The 27040-nt window shown below is 39.7% G+C and overlaps 1 protein-coding gene across 5 annotated transcripts in view; it reads right to left on the reverse strand.

Moving 5' to 3' along the window:
• Nucleotides 1-2823: 2823 nt before the first annotated feature.
• The window catches only part of GPALPP1 (GPALPP motifs containing 1), a 41908-nt gene continuing 17691 nt past the window's right edge, over nucleotides 2824-27040 (reverse strand). The window contains exons 6-9 of one of the 5 annotated variants that reach the window (XM_059684683.1): nucleotides 26737-26901; nucleotides 22673-22771; nucleotides 10452-10670; nucleotides 2824-3073 (exon numbers count right to left, since the gene is read on the reverse strand). In XM_059684683.1, the coding sequence (XP_059540666.1) occupies nucleotides 10452-10670; nucleotides 22673-22771; nucleotides 26737-26901 (483 nt within the window). In that variant the 3' untranslated portion in view covers nucleotides 2824-3073. The other 4 variants (XM_059684685.1, XM_059684686.1, XM_059684682.1 and 1 more) reach the window with 4 other exon arrangements.

Consider the following 27040-nt stretch of genomic DNA (forward strand, 5'->3'; position numbering starts at 1 on the left):
TCATGTGGTATTTTTCCTTTATTGACCGCACAGTCCTCTTTACAAACATCTCTCATGGCTCATTTTGGTTCAGCCAAGCATCTGTTCTGAGGCATCAGCCCAGGTCAAGACACTTCTGGGAGCTGGCTTTCCTTGGCAGAGGGAACCCAGGTGGAATTCTAGTGCCGCCTTGTGGTGGCTAACATTTACAGCTCTACCTCACCCTCTAGGAAAAAGTGTTTTCTACTAGTGTTTAGGAACCAACAACAGACTTTGCCCATCCACCCCTCTCTCCCTTCCTCCCACAAATTTTACTGAGTATCTATAATATTCCATCTAGGCCCTAGAAATGACACTAGTAGAAAAAGATGAGAGATTGCCTTCACAGAGTTCACAATCTGGGTATGGGGAGAGAACAAAACAAGTGAACAGTTCCCACTAGTACGAAGAGTTAACAGAAGGATAGCAGGAGGGGCCACTGGCTGCGGAAGCTGTGGAAGCCACCCCAAGGAATTAATTTTCTGGAAGATAAAACATTTTAAAATTTCAATACACAGCTGTAGCACTCATCTATCCTGGCTGGGGACAGAATGGGGTGTCCTTAGTTTGTCTTGTCTTCAGGGAGGGGGTGAATAGCTAAGTCACCTTTCACTCACAGCATAGACCAGGGTGGGCAACCTTTTTGTGAGTGCGTGCCAAAACCAGCAAAATCTCTGACGCAAAATTCTTCTGCGTGCCAACCCTAATTTTTTGAGAACATGTTACGCCTATTTGATATCTGTTAAGGTGTACGTATGTGAAGAACCTTGAAGAAATAAAATTCATTCGAGCCACAAAAACACAGTATATGATGATGAAAAATACATTTTTTTAATGTATACATGTACACTGATAGTCCGACAGAAAACTTTATGACTCCGTTTGACATTATCAGTGGGACTTTTGCTGCTGCATCACTGATGACAGAGATTTCACATCAGGTTTATATTTCGTGACCTTCAGAGATGTGCACGAGCTACTACTTTCATCTGCCAGGCTACTCCTATTACGAGACTTAGAAATTGCTCTTCCCCTCTCTCGTCAATCCATGTCTATGGTCTTTAAGGTAACTTGTTATGTAAAATTATTTATTCATCTAAGATGCACCTACACTGAATTTATCTGAAAAATAAAAAAGTCGATATTAAGAAGAAAATTGTAAGTGGAAGATTATAAGAGAGGGTTTCGCGTGCCAGCAAAGGTTACTGGCGTGTCATGTTTGGCACGCGTGCCAGGGGTTTCCCACCCCTGGCATCGACCCTTAGAAGGCTCAGATTCGAGCTCCCAACATCAGGATCCAGATATCAGAGTTCACTCTGCGCCAAAGAAGTGCGAGCAACCTGCTCCCAGATGGGCAGCCTTCTCCTCCTTTGTCTCCTTCCCACCCTTAGCACAGGAAGCCCGTCTGTCTGGCCAGGCAATATGTCCATCGGCGAACTCAGGAGAATGCATCGGTCTCTGCATGTGTGGCCCTATACTGGGTCTTCAACACTCCATTTTGGAGCACCTGGAGGTGTTCCTGATGCACAGGGGCTAACTGGGGACTACAGCTCAACGCCCTGGGAGGGCAGAATCGGGAAGCTTGCAGTAGAGAAAGTACTGCTGGGATCCCCTCTGCAACCTGAGCAGGCCCTGTGCCTGCCGCACTGCACTGTCCGCACGCATTCAGGAACCTGTGTCTCCATAGCCTGTGGAGTAGGGGACCACAACTTTGCTAGCTCGGTATCCCTCAACCAGTGTCCTGCACGTCATGGTAACTGGATAAATATTCGTAGAGAGGAGCTAATCAATTTAGTTGCTCTTCTCTAGACCTCTTCTATAATGTCTTTTCTTGAGGCATAGGAACTAAAACAGGAAACAATTTTCTAGGTAGACATACCATAGGTCTGTCCAAACGTAGCACATTTGTTTCTTGTATTTTTTTCTCAAATACTTAAAGTATACCAAATACTTTACTAGCTTATTTATTATTATTTTTGGCTATAGCTACATACTGAGTTGATCTAAATGACTCCTGAATGCTTTTATGTATCACAATTGAGAACTCAAAGCTCATACCCTAATAAGTATAATTTTTTAATGACTAAATTAATGCCATTACTGCCCACACTGAAGCTCAATTGCTTGCAAGGCAGCGCACACAAAGCTCATTTAGCAAGTTTCCTATGAAAGGGAACCTCCCCACCCCCACCTTTTATTCTCTTTAGAGTGATACATTTACAGATTATCTAATTGTCACAAATTGAAGGCCAGCAGGACCATAGCAACATTTGGTTGCTAATTATAAGCATCTATTTATTGAAGAACTACCTCCACTTGACAACACTTTAAAAAATCTATTTTTAACTGCTCCATGTCGGGCTTTTTTGCTGATTGTAGTTTTTTTGTTTTCAAATTTTTTTCTGATCAGAATATATTACCTCTTTTGGTAACAATACCTCCAGTTTCCTTTACAGAACCATTGCAGGGGTCCTCAAACTAGGGCCTGCGGGCCACATGTGGCCCGCCAAAAACATTTATCGGCCCACCAGGTGTTTTTGCCCCTGCTGTGTGCACAGAAATTTGTTCATAGTTTTTTTTAAACTATAGTCCGGTCCTCCAACGGTCTGAGGGACAGTGAACTGGCCCCCTGTTTAAAAAGTTTGAGGACCCCTGCATTATGGCATAGAGACTAGAAACCTGCAGAGCTGACGAATGTAGTGGCCCACCTGTGCCCTTCATAACAATGGTTAACTAGAAGTTGCTAACACCAGGCCCTATCTTGGGCTTGAAGAAACGAAGGCGAATTTGCCTGCTGCAAAAAACAACCATAAACTTGGTAGCTTAAAACACAGAATTTATTTCTCACAGCTCTGAAGGTAAGTCTGAAATCAAGGTGTCAGCAGGGCCGCACTGCCTCTGAAGGCTCTTGGGGAGAATCCTTCTCGCCTCTTCCAGCTGCTGGTGGCTGCAGTTCTCTGGCTTGCGGCAACAGAACTCCAGTCTCTGCCTCCATCTTCACATGACCTTCTTCCTGGTGTGCTTTTACATCTCAAATCTTCCTTTTCTTTCTCTTCTAAGGATACCAATCATTGGATGTAAGGTCCACCCTAAATCAAGGATGATCTCATCTTAAGAGCTATAATTTACTTACATCTGCAAAGACCTTTATTCCAAATAAGGTCACATTCTGAGGTGCCAGGTGGACACGCCTTTTGAAGGCCGCTCCTCCAGACCCTGAGAGGCAGGCTGAGAGACAGAATCCTGATGACATGATTTGGGCATCTAGAGCCGCTTGTACCTGTGCTCTAGCAGCAAGGGAGACTGGGAAATGTTTGCCTTCTATCCTTTGAATCAAAAGGCTCAATGTCCACGCCTGACATGACAGTAATTTGACTTTTTTGATTCTAGAAATCTTAATACGCCATGTTTAAACCAAACCAAGCTTGCTTCTCATATTTTGGAATGCATTAGAATTACCTGGGGAACTTTACAAGAAAAAGTGCGTGGGTCCAAACTCAAACCTAAGATAGAATCAAAATCTGATAATAAGGCTAGGTCATCTATATATTTAGTAAGCTCATAGGGGAGTCTGCTGAACTCCAACGTTTAAAAAACAATGACTTAGAGGTTTTGTTGACTAAATTGGTCCACATCTCTAAACCTAGGTATTACTCAGTTTTGGTAAATGCTGAACTAAAGATGCAGTCCTTCTGGTTGTTGCTATGTGCTCATTGTAAGGGATATGTGACTTTTAAAAAAGCTCTTTATGATTGGTTGGTAAAAGGCAATCTCTGAATACATCTTTTCATGTTATTTTCTTAGGAGCATCATAGTATGATGAGTCAACTAACATCTTAAAAATTGACTGGTGAGATCTAATCTTGTCTTTATTGATAAATGATTTGACTGGCAAACATTTTTAACTCTAAAAACCTCAGTTTTCTAATGACAATTTAATTAACCAGTATACAAGGCTGTTGGGGGGCGGGGTGGGGAGGAAAGACCAACTTAAAAGACCACAAAATATCCAGTTCAAATGAAAACTGAAGAATAGCCACAATTTTTAGATTTATTTTCTGGCCAATATCAAATTAATCATATCTATCTATATATAAAAAGCCAGCGTCTGTAACGACCGGAATGACTGATTACTGGTCGCTATGATGCCCACTGTGGCCAGCGAACTGGCCTGATCAGGGGGTGGGGCCAGCTGGTCAACCTCCTGCGGCCCCCTCGCCGCAGCCAGCCAGCCTCTGATCCGCCTGCCCCTCCCCCAGGCTGGCCCCGTCCAATAGGGGGCAGAGCTGGCTGGCCAACCTCCCACAGCCCCGCCCCCTGGCTGTCCCTGCTCCTGATCACACCCTCCACCCTAATTGGCTGACCAACCACCCATGTCTCCTCCCCCAGGCCACTGGCCCCCAGTTGGCACCCCACGCCATTTGGGGGTGGGGCCAGCTGGCCTACTGCCCACAGCCCCTCCCCATGTCCGGCCCCGCCCCCAATCAGCCCCCAACCCCAATTCGGGGTGGAGCCTACAGGTCAATAGCCTGTGGCCTCTCCCCACAACCAGTCCGGCCCTGATCAGGCCCCAATCGGGGTGGGTCGACTGGCCAACCTCCTGCCATCTCCTCCTCCCAACAGGCCCAGCCCTGATCAGCCCCGATTGGGGCTGGGCTGGCCGGACCCCACCCATGCATGAATTCGTGCACTGGGCCTCTAGTCTGTTATAAAAGAGTAGCAACCTTAGGTTAATAAATTACTTTCTTTAAGTGAGTAGTGTGAATGAGGTATAGCAGTATGTATTCTTAGTTGAGTTCAGCAAAATGTGTTGCTTTCAGCCATTATCTCAAAAGATAAAAACCATCAAAACAGGATTCCAAAATGGCGGAGGATGCTACACTGACACTCTCCCAGTACCAAACTGGAAATACAACTAATACAGAAAAACCACCCTGAAAAATCTGTCGTCACTTCTTCAGTAGTCCCCTTCATAGTTCAGTTTCTAACTCTGACCCTATATAACAAAAAATTAGGACTTAAGAAAAGGGTTAATGCCCACCCCCCACTCCCAATTACAGAAAAACACATGAAAGAATTTAGGAAGTACAGAGAGAAAAAAAGCTCGTAATCAACCGATCTAGTAAACCCGCCAACGGCTAGGTAACCCTATGACATGTACAACAATGGACCTTGGTTATTACCCAGTGCAGCCCCTTGTGCCATGGTGCTTTTCAGAGCATTTGTCTGTCTTGTCTTGTATTTCTAAATAAATAGTTATGCAGTTATATTGGGATAAAGAAAACCTGGCAAGTAAGTTGGGGTGAAATACTTTTTTTCACAGCCCACAGTGACCTGGTTGAACAGAATGATCTTTACAGGATATTCTCTTTACCAATATTGCCTGTTTGAGATAAGCTAATAATAAACAAAACAAAAATAAAAGACCGAAACCTCTCAGATACAGATAAACTTTATTTATACATAAAAATTACACCTCAGGAATTCTTTTCTAAAAAGTCTCTTAATTGTAAAGTTCAAAATGAACAAAATTGAAAGGAGCAGTACATATAGCTTTTTAATTTTGTACACACTCCAGTCACAATTAATTTTTTAAGCTGCAAAAAAATATAGCTCTCCTATAACAGGAAAAGCATGACCTTTTGTAACTGCAGACTAAGATCACATTATGGCATCAAAAGTCAAAGTGAAATAAATTAATATTCTGAAATAGAAGACCAGGCTTTGATGCTACATAGGTATGCCCTCTAACCACTTCCCTCCATGTTCACTCTTTCTCTTAGGAATATAACTCCACAGAAAATTTTTTCACTAACATTATCATAAAAAAAAGTGAAAAGAGAAGTGATAAGGGCTTTTGTAAAATTATCTCCCATGATCATACATATCTGAGTAGTAACATTAACATTATCCACCCTATATAAGAAACAAATAATTTATATAATAATCATTTATCTATTCTGGGGCAGGTAAGCCTCAATACCATGTAAATTTCAACCTCACTTTTCAAAAAAAAAATTAATTCAAAGAATCATTAAATGTTCAAGTGATTAAATGTCCAGTGGCTCCTACATCCAAACAAGATTAAAAACGCTTAGTAAGACATGGCCATTTTTTTTTTTTTACAGCCGGGCTTAATATATTACATTTTACCCAATATAAAAAGGATTTAAGTCTTATTATGGATTTAACCACCATCTCTCATCTTTTGCCCCTCCACCAATTCACCCAATTGTAAAAGCCACCATTTATCAGTAATATGGTTACTCTTTGAAACGTCTACATTTATTTCAGATGACAATTTAGAGAAGTGGACAAAATCATATAATTTCAGGTACAATGAACTTAAATGTCACCTTCAACAGTAAAGAATGTCAAGTAGCTGCTTCACTTTTTAACTTAGTGTTGCTCTTTATCTTCTTCATTTTTAAGTTTCAAAAGAGGTCACAGTTCTCTAAGACTTGGCCAAGAAGTGTAGGACATGGAAAAGTTCTTATTAGAAAATGTCAACAGTCTCAATTTTCTACCAGATGGACAGGAGACTCAATATAATAATGCCATGTACAGCCTGAAGAGGAGATGAAATGACTACCTTTCCATTCTGTGCAAACAGTTACTCTGCTCTTCTAATGTCAGTGTTGCTATACTGGGTTTAGTCTCTCCAGGAGGCAAACGACCTCTGGACTGACATTTTATTAAAACTGGACTCAGGGTGGCATGAAGGGGCACTGGATCTGAGGCAGCAGTGAGGTGGTAGGTCATGGGAAGAAGCAGCTTCTCCCCCTTTTGCGAAGGTCATGGACACTCCAAGGGTGAGAGAACAGATAAATAGTAAATATGTAATATAGAAATGCCTCTATCCCCGTTAGGGTGACAGCAAAGCAAAAATAAGTATCCAAAGATGACATTTTTACTGGAAATACCAGATTTCCCAAAAATATGTTAGGAATTCATAGAAGGATGAGGAAATAGGTACCATTTCTTCCTCTCATTGAGAAAAAAAATCATAAAAAAATTAAATGAAAGCAACGGATGCACTTGCACAAGCTTTGTATTTAGACAATACCACCCACTAAAATGACATCTTAAGTCAAAAAGTAGCTCTGTTCAATTCTGTATAGACAAGAAGCCTTTTCATAAATTTGCTTAGGAGAATAATTCATTTTTCAAAAGAGCTTGAGTAAGCTACAGTTTACACAGAAAATATCACTGGAAAATATTGTACTACTATGATTAAAATAATAATGTGTAGCCTTTTTTGAGTGGTTTACATACTTTTTCAATAAAGCCTAAATGAAGTAGGAATCAGAAGCTTTTCCCATTAAAACCTTGTGCTTTATCAAGAAAAGAACACAGAACTAGCAGAACAGTTAGGACTAATCTATAAAAAAATATAACTTACAGAACTATTTAGAATTTTCTATTTAACACTTAAAGAGGCAGTACTTAAAGCATAGAAATATATAATGCTTCCTTAGGGTGGTTATGATTAGAGTTTCATTTTTTTAAAGGGCTATCTGTGATTGATATAAAAGATCTGTCCCCAATAAATCAGATAAAAATCTGTTAATTATAAATGGGTAACGTGAGATCATCTCAAAGCAGAGTTTGTAGACTTAGAAAGCTTTGATTGAGATCGAAGAGCTGAGTTTTAGACTTCACACTGCTCGTGGTTAATGACATGTCTTTTATATTTTATTTTATTCATTTTAGAAAGATTGAGAAGGGGGGAAGGGAGAAAGGAGGGAGGGAGGAGGGGGAGAGAAAGAGAGAGGAGAGGAGAGGAGAGGAGAGGAGAGGAGAGGAGAGGAGAGGAGAGGAGAGGAGAGGAGAGAAAAGATCAATTAGTTGTTCCATTTGTTGAGGCTTTCATTGGTTGATCCTTCTGTCCTGACCAGGGATCGAACCGAAACCTTGGCATATTGGGACAACACTCTACCCAACTGAGCTACCCAGCCAGGGCCAACGGCATGTCCTGTTCCTCAGATTGCCTCCCCTAGAAATACTTACTAAGTTTAAGAAAATTTTTCCTTAGCACGTGAGATAACACAGATATTCTTCTTTCTGACTTAAAAACAAACACACCAAAACCCCCCAAACAAATAAAAAGCCCAGAGTGCCCAAACAAGCAAACTGTTAACGAAGCAGTCAAACCTCCATATCTTCTATTTTCAAGTAAATGTGTATTCACTGGCTGCAGCTGAAAGGGAATATCCAAACAATTTCAAATTCCTGGATTAACTGTAAGGACCCAGAACACCTGCTCCAGGGCTGGTTAGTGATACCCGATGAAGACGTCCAGGCTATGGTAGAGATTCAGTGGACAGTCCTGAGCAGGTCTGAGAGGATACTTGTGGGCCATCACAAAAATTAGGGCATGGTGGGGAGGATCCCCAGAATAATTAATTGAAGAAAAGCCCATACTTTCTCAGAAGCCAAAGACACACAAAATTCCATTCTACATAAGAAACACCAATTTTATGTTTCCTCTAGACTCTAAAAGGATGCACAGAACAAAGTGAGTTTGTATGGTTTTTAAAGTAATCTCTAATCTTAAGAAACTTAAAATGAAAGAACAAAGGTGGACAGACAATAAAAAGGTATTCTTCAACTTTTCTTCATTGTACAGGGAAATCCCCCTGAAGTAAGAATAAGAAAATTCAGTAAGTTGGAAAATATTTCTAACTTTATTTTCTCTTAAAGCACATGTTAATATCAATGTAGGTTTCATACAATTGAAAAAACCAATGGATGTACTGGAAACAGAAAAGTATTTCCTCCACACTGTAAGTTGTAGTTATTTGGAAATGTGTCACATATTGTTTAAACTGAATCTTCCCCTCTTTTAACATCATGTGTTAACATGTTTAGAAAGACAGACCTTAGTAGTTTGCAGGCTGGACCTTAATTGGATTTGTTTTCTTTGAAATACTTTCCAGTCACTAATAATTTATATAAATCCTTTTTTCTCTTTTTTTTACAGCACAGAAAACAAGATAGTTAACTGACGGTAGGGACAATACTTTATTTTCTTAGTTTGATTTTTGGAAAATCAACTGAAAATAGTTTTGGCCATCTTTTAAAAAAATAAATTAAAAAACCCCCAACAAAAACCGTAAAGGTTTTTAAGGAGCAACATTAGTTTTTATGTAATTTTTAATCACCTTTATGAACTCTTGTCAGTTTGGACTATAAATGAGTGATGTAATGGTTTTGGACCTTACTTTATTGAGATCCTTTAAAAGCAATGAACATTTTTCTAATTGTGATCTTATTTGACATCAAAGATTACTAGCGCCCAGCCAGTGTTGCTCAGTGGTTTGAGCACAGACCTATGAACTAGGAAGTCAGTTTGATTCCTGGTCAGGGCACATGCCTGGGTTGTGAGCTCAATCCCCAGTAGGGGCGTGCAGGAGGCAACCAACCAATGATCCTCTCTCATCATTGATGTTTCTATCTCTCCCTCTCTTTTCCTCCACGAAATCAATAAAGACATGTATTAAAAAAAAATACTACTAATAAACCTTTTTTCATCCTTTATACCAGCGGTTCTCAACCTGTGGGTCGCGACCCCTTTGGGGGTCGAATGACCCTTTCACAGGGGTCGCCTAAGACCATCGGAAAACACATATGTAATTACATATTGTTTTTGTGATCAATCACTATGCTTTAATTATGTTCAATTTGTAACAATGAAAATACATCCTTCATATCAGATATTTACATTACGATTCATAACAGTAGCAAAATTACAGTTATGAAGTAGCAACAAAATAATTTTATGGTTGGGGGTCACCACAACATGAGGAACTGTATTAAAGGGTCGCGGCATTAGGAAGGTTGAGAACCACTGCTTTACACCCTCCTTTCCATTTTTCATAAACTAAACTTTTATTACAGAATTTAAGTAGCAATGCCCTGTTAGTGATTATGAGAACAAGGCTACTTTTCCATGAACATTTATAAGCCCACAAAGGCTGAATTGTTTTAAAAACCATGTTTACTTATACAAAAAGATTTGCAGATTTACAATCTATTATACTATAAAAGGATATAGATTTTTACACATAATTATTTATGCCACATAATTATTTATAAACAAAATTTATTTTTAGCCCTGGCCAGTTTGACTCAGTGGACAGATCGAGGGCCTGCAGACTGAAGGGTCCCAGGTTCGATTCCAGTCAAGGGCATGTAACCTGGTTGTAGGCTTGGTCCCCAGCCCTGGTTGGAGTGCATATGGGAGGCAACTGATTGATGTGTCTCTCTCACATCAATAATCCTCTCTTTCTGTCTCTTCCCCTCCATTCCACTCTCTCTAAAAATCAATAGAAAAATATTCTTGGGTGAGGATTAAAAACATTTTTTTCTTTAAATTTTTAAGAAGCTCAAATTTACTGGTATAAAAATACACTTCACTGAAATATACTTACTTATAAAAACATACTGCCTTTGCCATGTGAAAATCTGGTGTTTAGTTCTCTAGATTTTCTTATTAGGGCTTTTTTCTGAGCTTCATCAAACCGATGCACCTTGAGATCCTTATCACGGTCAAATGGTATTCTTTCTTGAGGCTTATTTTTATCTTCAGCAGCCTTATTCTTCAATTTTTTTTGATGAATGTCCATAAGAGATTCTGATCTTTTCGATTCCTGGAGAAAGTCAGAAGAGTAGAAATAAAAATCTTAGTTTGTATAGATTATTGACAGAATATGAAAGTGAAACAAAACATTCAAGTAGTAATGGTGAACATTAAGAGGGCTGTTTACAAACCCCAACAGGTTTTTCCAAAGCCAAGACAGCATCTATGAAGAAAATATGTAGCAGAGGCTAATTCAATTAAACCAAAATGAAGACATCTACTAACTACATGCCATACACACATAAAGAGCAAGACAGAAAGGAAACAAATGTTTAAATAATAGAAAAGCATTGTGTGATGTATCAAAATTGGAGTCCAAATAAGTACAAGGGCGAGAAAGAAAGAGCAATTATATCCTCACTTGGCAGCCTGGTGAAAGCTTTATGGATGTGCTGGTCCGTGAAACCTACAGGAGTGCCTAGGAAGGGAAGGGCACTGCCAGGCTGAAGCAAAAACAAGGGCGAACCAGAAAAATAACAGTGCGGAGGTGCCGCAATCCAAGGCCCATTCCCTACGCAAGAGAATGTTTGTTCCTTTTAGTTTTGTTCTTTCTCTTACCTCCCTCATGTTCTTCCTTCTTAGGTGGGGCAGGTGTTCACATTTTAAGATATATATAGTGAGATGAGGTCTGAGCAAAGTCAATTGGTTTCACAAGTTAGAGATTTATTACAAATCTTACAGCAGTGATTAAAGTAAAAGACAGAATGGCCTGGATGGAAGAAGCAGAGAGTGGGATGCAGGAATAGATACAAGTAATACAGACTAGAAGCTTTCAAAGTGGGGTACATGTGTCTCTGGGGGCTACACAGAGTGGATTCCATGGGTAGGAAGGCATGGATAATTTTACGGTTATCTACCCATGACTCTCAACTTCTTCTTGCAGGCTTACTTAAAATTAATTTGCCCAATAATGCATCTTGTGAGAATGTCTCCCCTTTTGGTATAGCCTCTTCCCACTTAACAAAGGTGAGGCCTTTCAGAATCTTATTACAGAATACTGTGTAAGAGAGCAAGTCTTTAGGGCATCAAACAAAAAAATCTGAAATACTAGTATGAGTGAAACTTCCTCTAACCAAGGAAGGGCTTTGAGTCCTTTTTGTCTTAAACATATTTCTCTCAGGAGTGTAATATCCTTTTGAAATGGGTGTTTTGGCTCTTATTGGAATGTTCTGAGTTTAGATATACTGAAGAGAAGGGCCATGAAAGATAAGGCACTTTTTGCTTAACACACCATCTCTTCCAGGCCCTGCACTATCAAAGAACGTACTTGAGAGCAAAGATTCACATGAAGACAGCCCAGTGAAAGCAAAATAACAAGGCACTGGTAAGAAATTTTAAAGGTGGCAGCATCTTATTTCATGCAGAAGACAAACTCATGGTACCTACCTACCTACTTTAGAATTCAGAAGTGTTACAGGAATGATCATAAACACATCTATTTGAGTGGAAAAATGAAGTCAGACTTTCTGGCAGAAAGTAAGTCTGACTTGGCTGATTTGACAACCAGAACTGACTTTATCAATTAGGTTATGTGGTAGTTATTTCCTATAAATAAATGAGCCCAATTTGAAGCTATAAGTCTTTAGCAGAATATACAAAAAATGCTGTATTAATAAATATTTAAGTTAGCACTATTTCCATTCTCCCAATCCTTTTTATTCATAAATAAATCTTGGTCAAGTCTTTAGAAACAAATTGATTTGTAATTCAAGTACTTTCCAGTCCTCCCTCCCTCCCTTCCATTTCAGAGAGAAAGGGAAAAAGAGAGAGAGATACATCAATGATGAGAGAGAATCATTGATTGGCTGTCTTCTACATGCCCCACACTGGGGATCGAGCCCCCAACCTGGGCATGTGCCCTGACCTGGAATCGAACTGTGACTTCCTGGTTCATAGGTCAATGCTCAACCACGGAGTTTTTCATTTTTAATAAAATAGGTAAAAAATTCAAATGATGCTAAAAAAAAAAAAAAAAGGCATGGAGAAACAGCTAACAACTTAAGGTCCAAATTCAGAAAACCTGGGTTGCAATGATGGTCCTGCAGTTTTCAACACTGGTGACCTCAGGCAAGTAATTTCAGCCCTCAGTGTCTCAGCTGGAAAATGGCAGTAATCCTATAAGGCAGTCCTAGGGTTACGCTGGACTCGACCTACATCGTTTCGTGGTTACATCACCATCTCCCATTTATTTATATTAAAAAAAAAGTCCCATCATTTCGACGTATGTACATATGTGCTTTATGTTTTTTATTATTTATTTCCCACAAGTAAAGGTCAGGAATTGTTATCTTTTAATTTTTTTTTTACTGTTTCACTTCATTACTGCTGTGTATGTGGTCCATGTGAGTGATGTAGGTGCTTATGTAGATGGGTTCTGACTTACGGCGAAAATCACCTTACGTCGCACCGTAGGAACGGATCTCTGACAAACCCGCGGACCTACTGTATAATAAAAGGTTAATATGCAAATAGACCAAATGGCAGAAGGACCAGTCGCTATGACGTGCACTGACCACCAGGGGGCAGACGCTCAATGCAGGAGCTGTCCCCTGGTGGTCAGTGCGCCCCTGCCACTCAGCCAGAAGCCAGGCTCACAGCTGGCAAGCACAGATGCGGTGGTGGGAGCCTCTCCCGCCTCCACTGCAGGTGGGCAGTAAGGAGTGAGGGGTCCCGGACTGTGACATGGCACCCGCTGGGCTGAGGGGACCGCCCCCCACCCCCCAGTGCACGAGTGTCATGCACCGGGCCTCTAGTAATAATAATGATTTTAAAATACTTGGATGAGAGAGGAGTTAAATCATCTAAAGAATACAAAGGATTTAGTACAGTGTTGGGCACATAAGAATCTCCCAATAAATATTAAGTGCTACACTTACTGAGAATTTACTATATTGTAATCCTCACAATATCTCTGTAAATTAAATGTTATTATTCCCATTATACAGATTTGGAAAGAGAGAATGAGAAAATAAACTAATGGAATCAATGTGAAAAAAAACTGAAGTTGGCCTGGCTGGTGTGGCACAATGGTTGAGCATTGACGTATGAATCAGGAGGTCACAGTTCCATTCTAGGTCAGAGCATTTGCCAGGTTGTGGGCTTGTTCCCCAGTGTGGGGTGTGCAGGAGGCAGCCGATCAATGATTCTCTCTCATCATTGATATCTCTATCTTTCTCTCCCTCTTCCTTCCTCTCTGAAGTCAATAAAAATATATTTTAAAAAATAATAAATAAAGCCCCCCCACCCCCCTAAAAAACCCCAAAACAAATGAATAGCTCTGGCTGACGTGGCTTAGTTACTTGAGCTTTGTCGCATGCATTAAAAGATAGTGGGTTCGATTCCTGGTCATGGTACATACCCAGGCTGTAGGATTGATTCCTGGTTGGGGCATGCAGGAGGCAACCAATCAATGTTTCTCTCTCACTTTGATGGCTCTCTGACTTCAATGTTTTTCTCTCTTTCTCTCTCTCTTCCTCCATCTCTTTCCTTAATAAACAAAACAAAACAAAATAAAAAAGACAAATAAAAAAAACATTTGATGCTGAAACCTGTGTTTTTCTAGTAGTAAGTAACTTTCATCTAAAGACCAGAAACTAACTGGGAAAAAAGTCTTTCATTAAGAGATTAAATTTACATTTTACTTTTTTTACATTTAATAATTATTCATCAAAATTTGCAATATGTTTACATTGTTTTGATTAACTGAAATTATAACTTACTCCAGAAGTAAAAAAGTGCAAACATTTAAAGAGATACAGAAAATTAAAAAAACCCCACAACTTTCAATTTCAATTTATGTGTATATATATTTGTTGCAGTAAAATAGGACTTATTAGATATAATTATAAAGCTAAATTAGGATAAAATTCTGTGGCAGGAGAAAAATAAAATTATGAATTCAAGGAGAAAAAAGGATGAAATAAAATTTCCAACTGTTAGGAATTTTTTTTTTTTTTTTGAATTTCTTGTTTATATATATACTAGGGGCCCGGTGCACGAAATTCGTGCACTGGGTGTGTGTGTGTGTGTGTGTGTGTGGGGGGGGGGGGGAGTGTCCCTCAGCCCAGCCTGCCCCCTCTCACATACTGGGAGCCCTCAGGCGTTGACCCCCATCACCCTCCAATCGCAGGATCAGCCCCTTGTCCAGGCCTGACGCCTCCGCCAGAGGTGTCAGGCTTGGACAGGGGACCCCCATCTCCCCACGATCACTGGCTCTGGCCCCCGCCCAGGCCTGAGGCCTCTGGCCCAGGCTTCATGCCTGGGCAGGGGACCCCCATCTCCCTCTGATCGCTTGCTCCACCCCCCGCCCAAGCCTGACGCCTCTGACCCAGGCTTCAGGCCTGGGCAAGGGGACCATCATATCCCCCCAATCCCCGGCTCCGCCCCCCCTGCCCAGGCCTGATGCCTTGGCCAGAGGAGTTGACCCTCATCACCCTCCGATCACCAATCACCGGATCGGCCCCTTGACCAGGCCTGAGGCCTCTGGCAGAGGTGTCAGGCCTGGGCAGGGGACCCCCAGCTCCCCGCGGTTGCTGGCTCTGCCCCTGCCCAGGTCTAACACCTCTGGCCTAGGTGTCCGGCCCGGGTAGCGGGGACCCGCAGCTGCAGCGGCCCCGCGATCGTGGGCTCCGCTTTAGGCCCAGGCAAGGGACCCCTAGCTCCCGGGACTGCCAGCTTCGACCGTGCCCAGCTCCCATCGCTGGCTCCACCCCTACTTCCTGCTATCACTGGCCAGGGCGGAAAAGGCACCTGATTCTCCGATCATGGCTGGAGGGCAGGGCAAAGGCGGCCCCAGGGCCGCCTTTGCCCTGCCCCCCAGCTCTTAGCTCCCCCCTGGGTTTCCGATCACTGTCAGTGGCAGGGGGCTTCTTCCTGCTTTCCCTTTTGCCTCCCTGCATTGTGCCTACATATGCAAATTAGCCACCATCTTGTTGGCAGTTAACTTGACAATCTTAGTTGGCAGTTAATTTGCATATAGCCCTGATTAGCCAATGAAAAGGGTATCGTCGTACGCCAATTACCATTTTTCTCTTTTATTAGATAGGATTTTAATAGATAATGATAAATATTGAATTGCAATGGTATGTAGATTCCACTTTAAACATTTAATAGAGCAATATAATATGCTATAAATTCATGGTAACTATTGAAACTTAGTTAATGAAAAATTTTAGATGTCAAGTAAAAAGTTTCTTTTAGGAGATACCAAGCAGAAACACCTGAAGACCTGATTAATTGAACAGAAATTAGATTCCTGCCCTGGCCAGTGTGGCTCAGTTGGTTGAGGGTCCTCCTGTGCACTGAAAGGTTACTGGTTTGATTCACAGCCAGGGCACATGTCCAAGTTGCAGACTCCATCCCCAGTGGGGGTGGAGGGGCATGCAGCAGGCAGCTGATTTTTCTTCCACTCTCACATTTATATTTCTCTCTCTCTAAAAAAAAATCAATCAATATATATATATTTTAAAATAAATAGATTCCTGAGCCCCACCATAATAATTTAGTGAATGATAATTGTCAACTGTAGGTCACAGCAACCTGTGCTTTTAAAACCCACCCAGGTTCTTATTCAGGATAACCATCAGATGTGCAACCCACTGTGTAGAGTAGATCATTCTTTCTGGCAGAGAATGACAACATAAAAGAGAAGTGGAGTAGGGTTAATTCTAGGATGGGGAACTATAATGTCGTATAAATATAATTGTATGTAAAAAAATATATTTTATTGATTTTTTACAGAGAAGAAGGGAGAGGGATAGAGAGTTAGAAACATCGATGAGGGACATCAATCAGCTGCTTTCTGCACACCCCCTACAGGGGATGTGCCTGCAACCAAGGTACATGCCCTTGACCGGAATCAAACCTGGGACCCTTGAGTCCGCAAGCCGACGCTCTATCCACTGAGCCAAACCGGTTCGGCTAATTGTATGTAAATGCAAAGAAATTATACTATAAAAATTTGAACTTTCAGCACTATTTCTCCACATTTTCCTCTTTCCCCATTAATGAGAAAATAATAATTCATTAATTATACAACAATGATGGAGGTGTCGATTTAGGCTATCAAGAGTTGGAAGGGGAAGGCCTGAGATATTTTTTAAACAGCTGGAGAAAAGAGAGAACAAAGTTTGGAGGAGATGAGAGAAAAATGAAGTTATAGAGGCCCTACTTTACCTAGAGCAGTGGTTCTCAACCTGTGGGTCGCGGCCCCTTTGGCGGTCGACCGACCCTTTCACAGGGGTCGCCAAAGACCATCCTGCATATCAGATATTTACAGTACGATTCATAACAGTAGCAACATTACAGTGATGAAGTAGCAACGAAAATAATTTTATGGTTGGGTCACAACATGAGGAACTGTATTTAAAGGGCCAGTAGAGCCCCTACTGAGAAACAGGATGCGCAAAACTGTACAAAAGGTAACAAAAAGCCAACAAAAATGGGGAAATAAAGATGGCAGATTTTAATTAACTGATCTACTAGACATTTCCCAACATACGATGTTACAATTTATGATTTTTCGACTTTACGGTGCGAAAGTGATATGCATAATTAATTATGCGAGATATTGAACACTAAATTATAAAACAAGCTTTGTGTTAGATGATTTTGCCCAATTATATGTGAATGTAAGTGTTCAGAGCACGTTTAAGGTATGGTAGGCTAAGCTGTGATGCTTAATAGGTTAGGTATATTAAATGCATTTTTGACTTAATGATATTTTCAACCTATGATGGGTTTATTGTGATGTAACCCCATCGAAAGTCAAGGAGCATCTGCTTTAGTAAATTTAGTAAATTAAGTATCAATGAAGACAGGGAATAGATCAAACCACTGGACTATTATAGCTAATTCAAACAATTCAAGGTCTCAAATTTGTCATATCAATTGTTTCGGGTGTACTGTCTGGGTTAGCATCATCTGTACACTGTGACACACATTGACCAAACTACTGCTAGAATCATAAAAAAACAATGAAAAACACCTAGAAGAGTCAATTCACTAAAAATCACATTGAAAGCCAGTTCATGTAGAGACTAATTTGCTGATTTACCTGATTTAATCATTTAACAAAAATGCATGTTTTGCTCAAGGTCACTAATCATCCGAGAGATGCAAATCAAAACAGCAATGAGGTACCATCTCACACCTGTCAGACTGGCTATCATCAACAAATCAACAAACGACAAGTGCTGGAGAGGATGTGGAGAAAAAGGAACACTTGTGCATGGCTGGTGGGAATGCAGACTGGTGCAGCCACTATGGAAGACAGTATGGAGTTTCCTTAAAAAACTGAAAATGGAACTCCCATTTGACCCTGTGATCCCACTTCTAGGAATATATCCCAAGAAACCAGGAACACCAATCAGAAGGGATATATGCACCCCTATGTTCATAGCAGCACAATTCACCATAGCTAAGATCTGGAAACAGCCTAAGTGCCCATCAGTAGATGAATGGATTAGAAAACTGTGGTACATCTACACGATGGAATACTATGCTGCTGTAAAAAGGAAGGAACTCTTACCATTTGCAACGGCATGGATGGAACTGGAGAGCATTATGCTAAGTGAAATAAGCCAGTCAGTGAAGGAAAAATACCACATGATCTCACTCATTCATGGACAATAGAGACCATTATAAACTTTTGAACAATAATAGATACAGAGGCAGAGCTGCCTCAAACAGATTGTCAAACTGCAGCGGGAAGGCCGGGGAGGGTTGGGGGGCAGGAGGTAGGGGGGTAGGAGATCAACTAAAGGACTTGTATGCATGCATATAAGCATAACCAATGGACATAAGACACTGGGGGATAGGGGAGGCTAGGGGACTGTCTAGGGTGGGGGGATAAAATGGATACATATGTAATAACCTTTGTAATACTTTAAGCAATAAAAAAATAAATAAAAAAAATGCATGTTTTATAAAGCTTTATAAAAGCCAGGGCAATCTGTGTTAAATGGGACAGTGTTATAGTAGCTTTAAAAAATTCATGCTAAGATCCTAGTTTGTTTTTTATTTTGTCTGTTTAATGGTAATATTTTAAATAGTGCTTTGCCGGGGTCCAGCCCCAGCGGGTCCAGGGGTTCCCCAAGGCGTAGACGGAGTCGGCGAAGAAGGAATGACACGGAGACAGCGTTCAGTTGATCAGCAGCCTAGCCAGGATCTCCAGCCAGGATCTCCAGCCAAGTTCTGGTCTGGATCTCCAGAGAGGTTCTGCTTCGGATCTCCAGCCAGGTTCTGTGGCCATGTTCCCTCGCTAGGTTCTCCAGCCAGGTTCTGTCTGAGATCTCCAGCCAGGTTCGGTCACCAGGTTCTAGTCAGGTTCTCTTGCCATATTTCTGTAGTCAGGTTCAGTCCAGGATCTTTTGCCATGTTCTCTCCAGCGAAGTTCTTCTGTCTGTAGGTTCTGTGTAGGTTCTGTCTTCTTGGCTCTCTTCTAAGTTCTGTCTCTTTCTGTCCTGTCTTGTTACATCTGTATTTATACCAGTTGATTCAATCCTATCAATCTCTATTACAAAGGTTAGGGCATTTCTTATCTCCATTCCAGGGAGTAAAGATTATGTAGCTTAAGCATGATTGTTTGTAGTTAAAGTGATTAATTACCCACCTGGCACTTAGTTGAGGGGTTTTATTCCCTCCCTAACTTCAGGGGAAAATCCCTACCTGGGGAAACAACCTTTCTCGGAGAGGAGACCTTGGTTAAAACACATAGTGCCAAGAAGGTGAGCAAACATTTTAAGAACCGTATGCTATATATGCCAGGTCCTTTGAAACAGCAAGGATGGACCGGCTCCCGGCAAATTCCCCCTTTTTTATTTTTTAAAAGCAGGCATTAAAAAGAAAAACCCGAAATGCTCTCTTGTATCCATTTTAAGAGTAGGATTGGCGTTTTCCGCTATTACCTGAGTCCTGATCTATCACCCCAGGGAGAGCTTGCCAATCCTGCACTTTCCCGGGGTGGGAAGGCTGCAGTGGGGTTAAGGATAAGGCTCCTTGGGCCTACCTTCTCCCATGCCTCTACATTTACCTTTCCGGCACCTTTCCTTCCTCAGAAAAGCATGGACATATTTCTTGTATAAAATGTTCCATCTGACTGGGAGTAACATTAACTCCTCTGCTAGCAAGCATATGTGTTAAAAGATCAATACGGAGTCTTTTTTCTTTAGACTCAGTATAGCACATCTTCTTAATGTAAAGATCAATACAGAGTCTTCTTTCTTTGGACTCAGTATGGCACATCTTCTCAATCTAAGTTCTGTACTATCCACCTTCTTACCCTACTTATCCTCTGTAGGGGGGTTTGCAGCACCCTGGTGGAGTCCTATCCGTCCTGAATGTGGGGGTTCTCAATGGGGGGGGGGGGCTTACCTATGGGAATCCTGTTCCAGGGGTTCCCAAAGGTGTGGACAGAGTCAGCGAAGACTATCCACCCTCTTCCTACGGTGGAGTCCTATCTGTCCCAAGTGCGGGGAGCTTACCTAGGGGTCCCTGTTCGGGCGCCATATGCCGGGGTCCAGCCCCAGTGTGTCCAAGGGTCCCCAAAGGCGTAGACGGAGTCGGCGAAGAAGGAATGACATGGAGACAGCGTTCAGTTGATCAGCAGCCTAGCCAGGATCTCCAGCCAGGATCTCCAGCCAAGTTCTGGTCTGGATCTCCAGAGAGGTTCTGCTTCGGATCTCCAGCCAGGTTCTGTGGCCATGTTCCCTCGCTAGGTTCTCCAGCCAGGTTCTGTCTGAGATCTCCAGCCAGGTTCGGTCACCAGGTTCTAGTCAGGTTCTCTTGCCATATTTCTGTAGTCAGGTTCAGTCCAGGATCTTTTGCCATGTTCTCTCCAGCGAAGTTCTTCTGTCTGTAGGTTCTGTCTTCTTGGCTCTCTTCTAAGTTCTGTCTCTTTCTGTCCTGTCTTGTTACATCTGTATTTATACCAGTTGATTCAATCCTATCAATCTCTATTACAAAGGTTAGGGCATTTCTTATCTCCATTCCAGGGAGTAAAGATTATGTAGCTTAAGCATGATTGTTTGTAGTTAAAGTGATTAATTACCCACCTGGCACTTAGTTGAGGGGTTTTATTCCCTCCCTAACTTCGGGGGAAAATCCCTACCTGGGGAAACAACCTTTCTCGGAGAGGAGACCTTGGTTAAAACACATAGTGCCAAGAAGGTGAGCAAACATTTTAAGAACCGTATGCTATATATGCCAGGTCCTTTGAAACAGCAAGGATGGACCGGCTCCCGGCAGTGCTTGATTTATCAAAACTAAGAATTATAAGGTGGTTTAGTCTTAAGACTATTACTATTTTGAACAACACATCTCACAAGTAACCAAAATTTCAGTATGAGATTAAAACCCTAATTTTCTGATGCATTTTAAAGTTAATTGCACACATCACTACATGTACCCTAAGTACTTCACCAATCATTTCATTAGCTAGAGTTCAATATTTGTTTACAAGCTTTTCTTTTAAGGTAAGTTTATACACAATGCAATGCACAAATCTTAAATTACATTTACTAAGTTTTAGAATTTAAACTTCTATCAAGATCTGGAACAATCCCATCATCCCAGAAAGCTCCGTATGCTCCTTTTTACTCAGTCACACATTTTCACTCCAACAACCATTATTGTGATTTTTTTTTTCCCCACCATAGATTCATTTTGCTTGCTCTAGAGCTTCACTTTAATAGAATCATGGAAGATGGACTTGTGTAGGAAGTCATTTTTCACTAAGCACGAGGACTTTGAGATTTAACCACATTGTCATTTATAATTTGTTCCTTTTTTTGTATTTCATTGTATACAGTTTGGTTTTTCTTTCTCTTTGATGGGCACCTGGGATACTCACAAATTTAGCTATTATGAATAACATGTCTATGAATATTCTGTATAAGTCTTTTCTTGAAGCTACTATGAATAATGCATGTTCAAGTCTTCATGTGGACATGTTTTCATCTGTCTTAGATGCCTAGGATGGAGTTGCAGGATCATAAGGTAGGTGTATGCTTAGTTCTATAAAAATGCCCATTTGGAAAAAGGCACGGGTTGTGGATTTTCAGTTATTCTTCTTTTCTAACATATCTCAATATGGCTATAAATTTTGGCCAAAAGTACCACTTTATATTGCATCCCACATATTTGTTTTTTTGTATCATTCAGGTTTAGATATTTTCTAAATTCCATTAATCATGTCTTCTTTGATGCAAAGTTTAAATTTTGAATTTTTCTAATTTCTTGTTGTATAAGACTTTTAAGTTATTTGAATTTTAACTTAAATTCTGTGTGGTCAGAGAAGATGGCTTGAATGATTGTGACTTTCAATTTTCTTGAGACAATGACTTTTGAGTTCATCGGTTTTCATAAATGTTCCATGGCAGTTGAGTTTTTGGTCAGTTTCCAAAAATGTTTCCTGTGTGCTTAAGCTTCACTGTCTACATATGTCCACTAAATCATTCTCATTATATTTTTAATGTTTATGGGACTTTTTGTTAACTAATATCTTAGAAACAGAAGGTAATTTTCCTGAACACCTGAACACCTTCCAGGGGCCAATGGGTTAAGTGACTGACATTTATTCTTTGAGCTGGAACATCATTTTTCTTTCTTCTCTTGACTAAGAGAATGTAACAAAATGATGATATGCCAAATGAATACTGACCATTCAGTTTACAAATTTAGATTGAACCATATTTTAAAAACACCTTTCTCCCATATTTAAATCTTCACATAAAATATTCCAAATCTGCTTATAATTAAAAAATATATGAATTGAGGTTCTCTAAGAGTTAGTAGGGCTCTTACTTCCTGATCACGTGCTACTGAACTCTAGGAATTGAATTTCTTATATATGACTTAAGTAAAAAAATTAACTAAGAATATTCCAAAAAGGATTTTACATAAATATATATACAACAGAGTTCAGACATGTAAAAGAAAAACGAGCAAAAGAAAAAACAAGGAGCATTAAAAGATAGAAAAAAGTTAAAGGGTATATATTTTATTCTGACTTACATTGTATGAGGACACCTGCTCAGCCAATCTCTTTTCCCTTCCTGACAATATATGTTCTTCATCTTTCTTATTGAATGACTTCTTTGCTTCTTTTGTCTCCTGAGGAATGAACACAGATAACACATTACTGAACCATATAATTAAGAGAAGGTAAAAAAGAAATACTACTATTTTCACTCAGATTGAATGATCAGAGACTAAACTAAACCAGGCTTGTTGAACCTCTGTCCATTAGAAATGTTAATATACTCGGTAAGATTTCTATTAGTATTCTAAGATTTTCTTGAAAACAAGAAAAAACACAAAACACCACAACTCTTAGCAACTAACTGGAAGAATCACCTATTTCCTGAACTCAGACATGAGTCTGACAAACAATGATGAAATGTAAAAGATAAAATAAGGCTTAAAAAGAAATCTTGTATTATATTTTCAAAACTTGGAAAATCACTCTTGAGGAAACAAATTAAAAAAATAAAAATAAAAGGTGTACAGACTGGAAAAGAAAAATAAAACCATATTCACAGATGACAAACCGTGTAGGTAGAAAACCCCAAGGAATCAACAGAAAAACTGGAACTAGTAAGCAAGTACAGCAAAGCTGTAGGACACAAGGCCAATATACAAAATACACCAGCAATGAATAACTGGAATTCAAAACTAAGATAATCATTTATCATAGCACACACACAAAAATAAAGTTTGTACTTAGATACATTTCCAACAAATTTTAGTTAGAAAAAAACACACAATTAACAACCATTTTTCAAAGCATACTTTTATACTCTTGCTATTTGCTTATGAAAACTAATGAGGCTCTTATACAATTTTTATCTTATTAATGGACTAAAACAATATTTTATTTAATAAAGTACGTTAAAAACACAGAAATAGTTCAATTCTTACTTTTCCATAAAACATTTCCCAGAAAACATATATTTCAAAGTGTAAATATTCAGAAAAAAATGATGTTACGGTAGATGGATATAAAAACCTGACCATTTAAGAGTTAATAGATATAGTCAAGACTGGGAGGTGAGAATATAACAGATCTTATTTAATTAACTTATGCATCACCCTTACACTTCTGCCTAAGGGGCAATTTTACTTCTTTTAGGTAATGTGAATGTGATAGGGGAGATGTGATAGGGGAGATGGCATGCTGCGGAATCAAATATAAAAAAGTAAGACGAAGTGAAGTGTACTTATTAAAAAGGAAGTTAAAAAAAGGGAAAGGACTAAGATCTGTTACAAAAATAAAAAATTGGTCATGAACTTTACACATGATCAAAAATATCAGGAAACAAATAGCTTTGTGATAATATATAGTTTGTTCCACAAATACATATAATTCTGTGGTACTATCTGCTATAATATAGTACCACATAAAGTTTAAAGGGTATTATATTCCTTTAATAGTCCACTGTAAACATAGAACAACACATCTTCAGCCCTGAAAAGAATGACCAGATCTAAACAACTCAAGTCACTGAGCCTATAATCACTTATGTTCAGATTGTATTGCCTAGTCCAGGGGTGGGCAACCTTTTTGTGAGTGCGTGCCAAAACCAGCAAAATCTCTGACTCAAAATTCTTCTGCGTGCCAACCCTAATTTTTTGAGAACATGTTATGCCTACTTGATATCTGTTAAGGTGTACGTATGTGAAGAACCTTGAAGAAATAATAAAATTCATTCGAGCGACAAAAACACAGTATATGATGATGAAAAATACATTTATTTTTTAATGTATACATGTACACTGATAGTCTGACAGAAAACTTTATGACTCCATTTGATATTATCAGTGGGACTTTTGCTGCTGCATCACTGATGACAGGGATTTTACATCAGGTTTATATTTCGTGACCTTCAGAGATATGCATGAGCTACTACTTTCATCTGCCAGGCTACTCCTATTACGAGACTTAACAAAATTCATCACTGAGAACAAAGATTCACAAGCGTATGTGGATGAAACCAAAACACTGGTCGGATCTAGGAAGGCAGGGAGAGTTAAGGCAGAGGCATAGAAATTGCTCTTCCCCTCTCTCGTCAATCCATGTGTATGGTCTTTAAGATAACTTGTTATGTAAAATTATTTATTTATCTAAGATACACCTACACTGAATTTATCTGAAAAATTAAAAAGTCGATATTAAGAAAAAAACTGTAAATGGAAGATTATAAGAGAGGGTTTCGCGTGCCAGCAAAGGTTACTGGCGTGCCATGTATGGCACGTGTGCCAGGGGTTGCCCACCCCTGGCCTAGTTTCTATTGACTCCATTTTCCTGTGATATTTTCCTCTGAAGACTCCTGCATATCTGGCTATAGGCTAGACACCTATTAATCTACAATGAGGAACAGAAGGACAGAAAAGTGCATAAATAAGTGTAGGCACAAGTAAAAAGTCCGTGTAAGCAAGGGAGTTAATTATATTTTTGGAGATAATCATAAAGGCTAAATTAGAAAAACACCAACATTATTTTTATAAGAGACCAGGTAAGAAAGATTACTGGTAGGTGGGCCTTCCAGCACCAGTCATTTTGGTGTCGCTCACGTCTACACCACATTTTTTGCTGCCTCTTCTGCCCCCATGTGTGTTGGTGCACCTCACCTTTCCATTACAACTCTCAGATTCTCTTTAATCTTCAGGGCAATAGAGAACTTATGATGCTGCCACATATTCAGGGTAGGGTGCTAAAATGTTGAGACTTCAACATATTATCCACATTTTAAGAATAACACCATTTCACAACCAACTTATAATTACACTGTAACACAATTTATAGTTACAGAATGAAAATACGAATCCTCATAAGTCTAGGTACTAATGAACAAGATAAACAGAATGAGGGGAATGAACTAAATGTCAACTGTTTAAGTCAGAACTGATAAAGCTATAATCATAAGGTGCTAATTAGTAGAATATTTAAGATTTGAATGGGGTAGCTTAAGGGCATTAAAACCTTTGGATGAAGTAAATTTAAGGAGGACATTGGTTCAACTCCTAATTTACAATTGAGTATTTCATAATAAGCAGAAAAGATTCAAGAGAAGAAAAATGTAAGATAATAATGTATTTTATGCATACTTTTTTGGGTATATTTTGTAAATTATTTAATGTATTGATAAAAGTGCTTCCTTTTTATTGAGGTATAATTGACATAACATTATATTAGTTTCAGGTGTATAATGTAATGATTCGATATTTGCATATATTGCAAAACGATCGCCACAATAAATCTAGTTAACATCCGTCACTATACAGTTACAATTTTTTTTCCCCTTGTGATGAGAACTTTCAAGATCCAGTCTCCCAGCTACTTTCAAATAGGCAGTACAGTATTATTAACTATCGTCACCATGCTGTACCTTACATCTCCAGAACTTACTCGTTTTATAACTGGAAATTGGCACCTTCGATCCCTTCACCTATTTGTCCGCCCCCTACCTCAAGCAACCACCAATCTGTTCTCTAGATCCATGAGCTTGGCTTTTCTGTTTATTTTGTTGTATTTAGCACTATTAATGCAAGTGTGTGCTTCTTGCCTATCTTGATAGTAACAAGAGTTTTATGCATCATTTATCTAGGTTAATCTGTGACTTTGTTGCCCCCCCCCCCCCCCCCGGCCGCCACCCGCCCCAAGATATTTTAAAAGATACCTTGTAATGGAAATAGTTTGATGCTGTGTAAGGACCAGTTTTAGAGTTTCTAACTCTAAGAACTTGGAGTTAGAAAAGTCTAGAATGGAATTATATACATCACTTACCAGCATTGTAATTCCAGAAACACTGACCTCATAAATAGAGGTTAGTTTCTCCTATAAAATTAAGTCAATAAACTCATGTCTCAGAGTTTTCTAGAGATTTAAATGATACAATTTATTGGGAAACGGTAAGCAAATGGTGTCACTTTCCTTCCTTCCAACTTTCCTTCAAGGGGAAATCTGTATTTTCCCTTTGGAATCATAACTTTTGAAATAGTACCGTTAAATAATTCTGCCTTATGCCTTTTCAAAATAGAGCCAACATGGACAGAAATACATGAACAACCACTTTCACCTTGGCTTTCCTTTCCCTGTCAGCTGGAGTGTCTGTCCACACTGATCGATCTCCAGATTTGGTGTCTGTTCTTCTCTTAAAAGTTCTGGGCCCAAGACCAAAGTCTTTCAATTCCGGAGGAAGCTCAGTCATCCAGGACTCCCTTGTAATTGGTTTAGCTGAATCCTTTAAGAGAAACAAAAAGAACTGATGTTTTTATCATTATTTTACCAATTTTTAAAATCTAATTTATTGTTCTTTTGACCTTGTTATCTTTTGCCATACTCAAATGTTTCAGTAGGCAAATTTGCCAGTCTTTTCCTTT

This window comes from Myotis daubentonii, chromosome 2 (genome assembly GCF_963259705.1).
Source record: "Myotis daubentonii chromosome 2, mMyoDau2.1, whole genome shotgun sequence".
Classification (NCBI taxonomy): Eukaryota; Metazoa; Chordata; class Mammalia; order Chiroptera; family Vespertilionidae; genus Myotis; species Myotis daubentonii.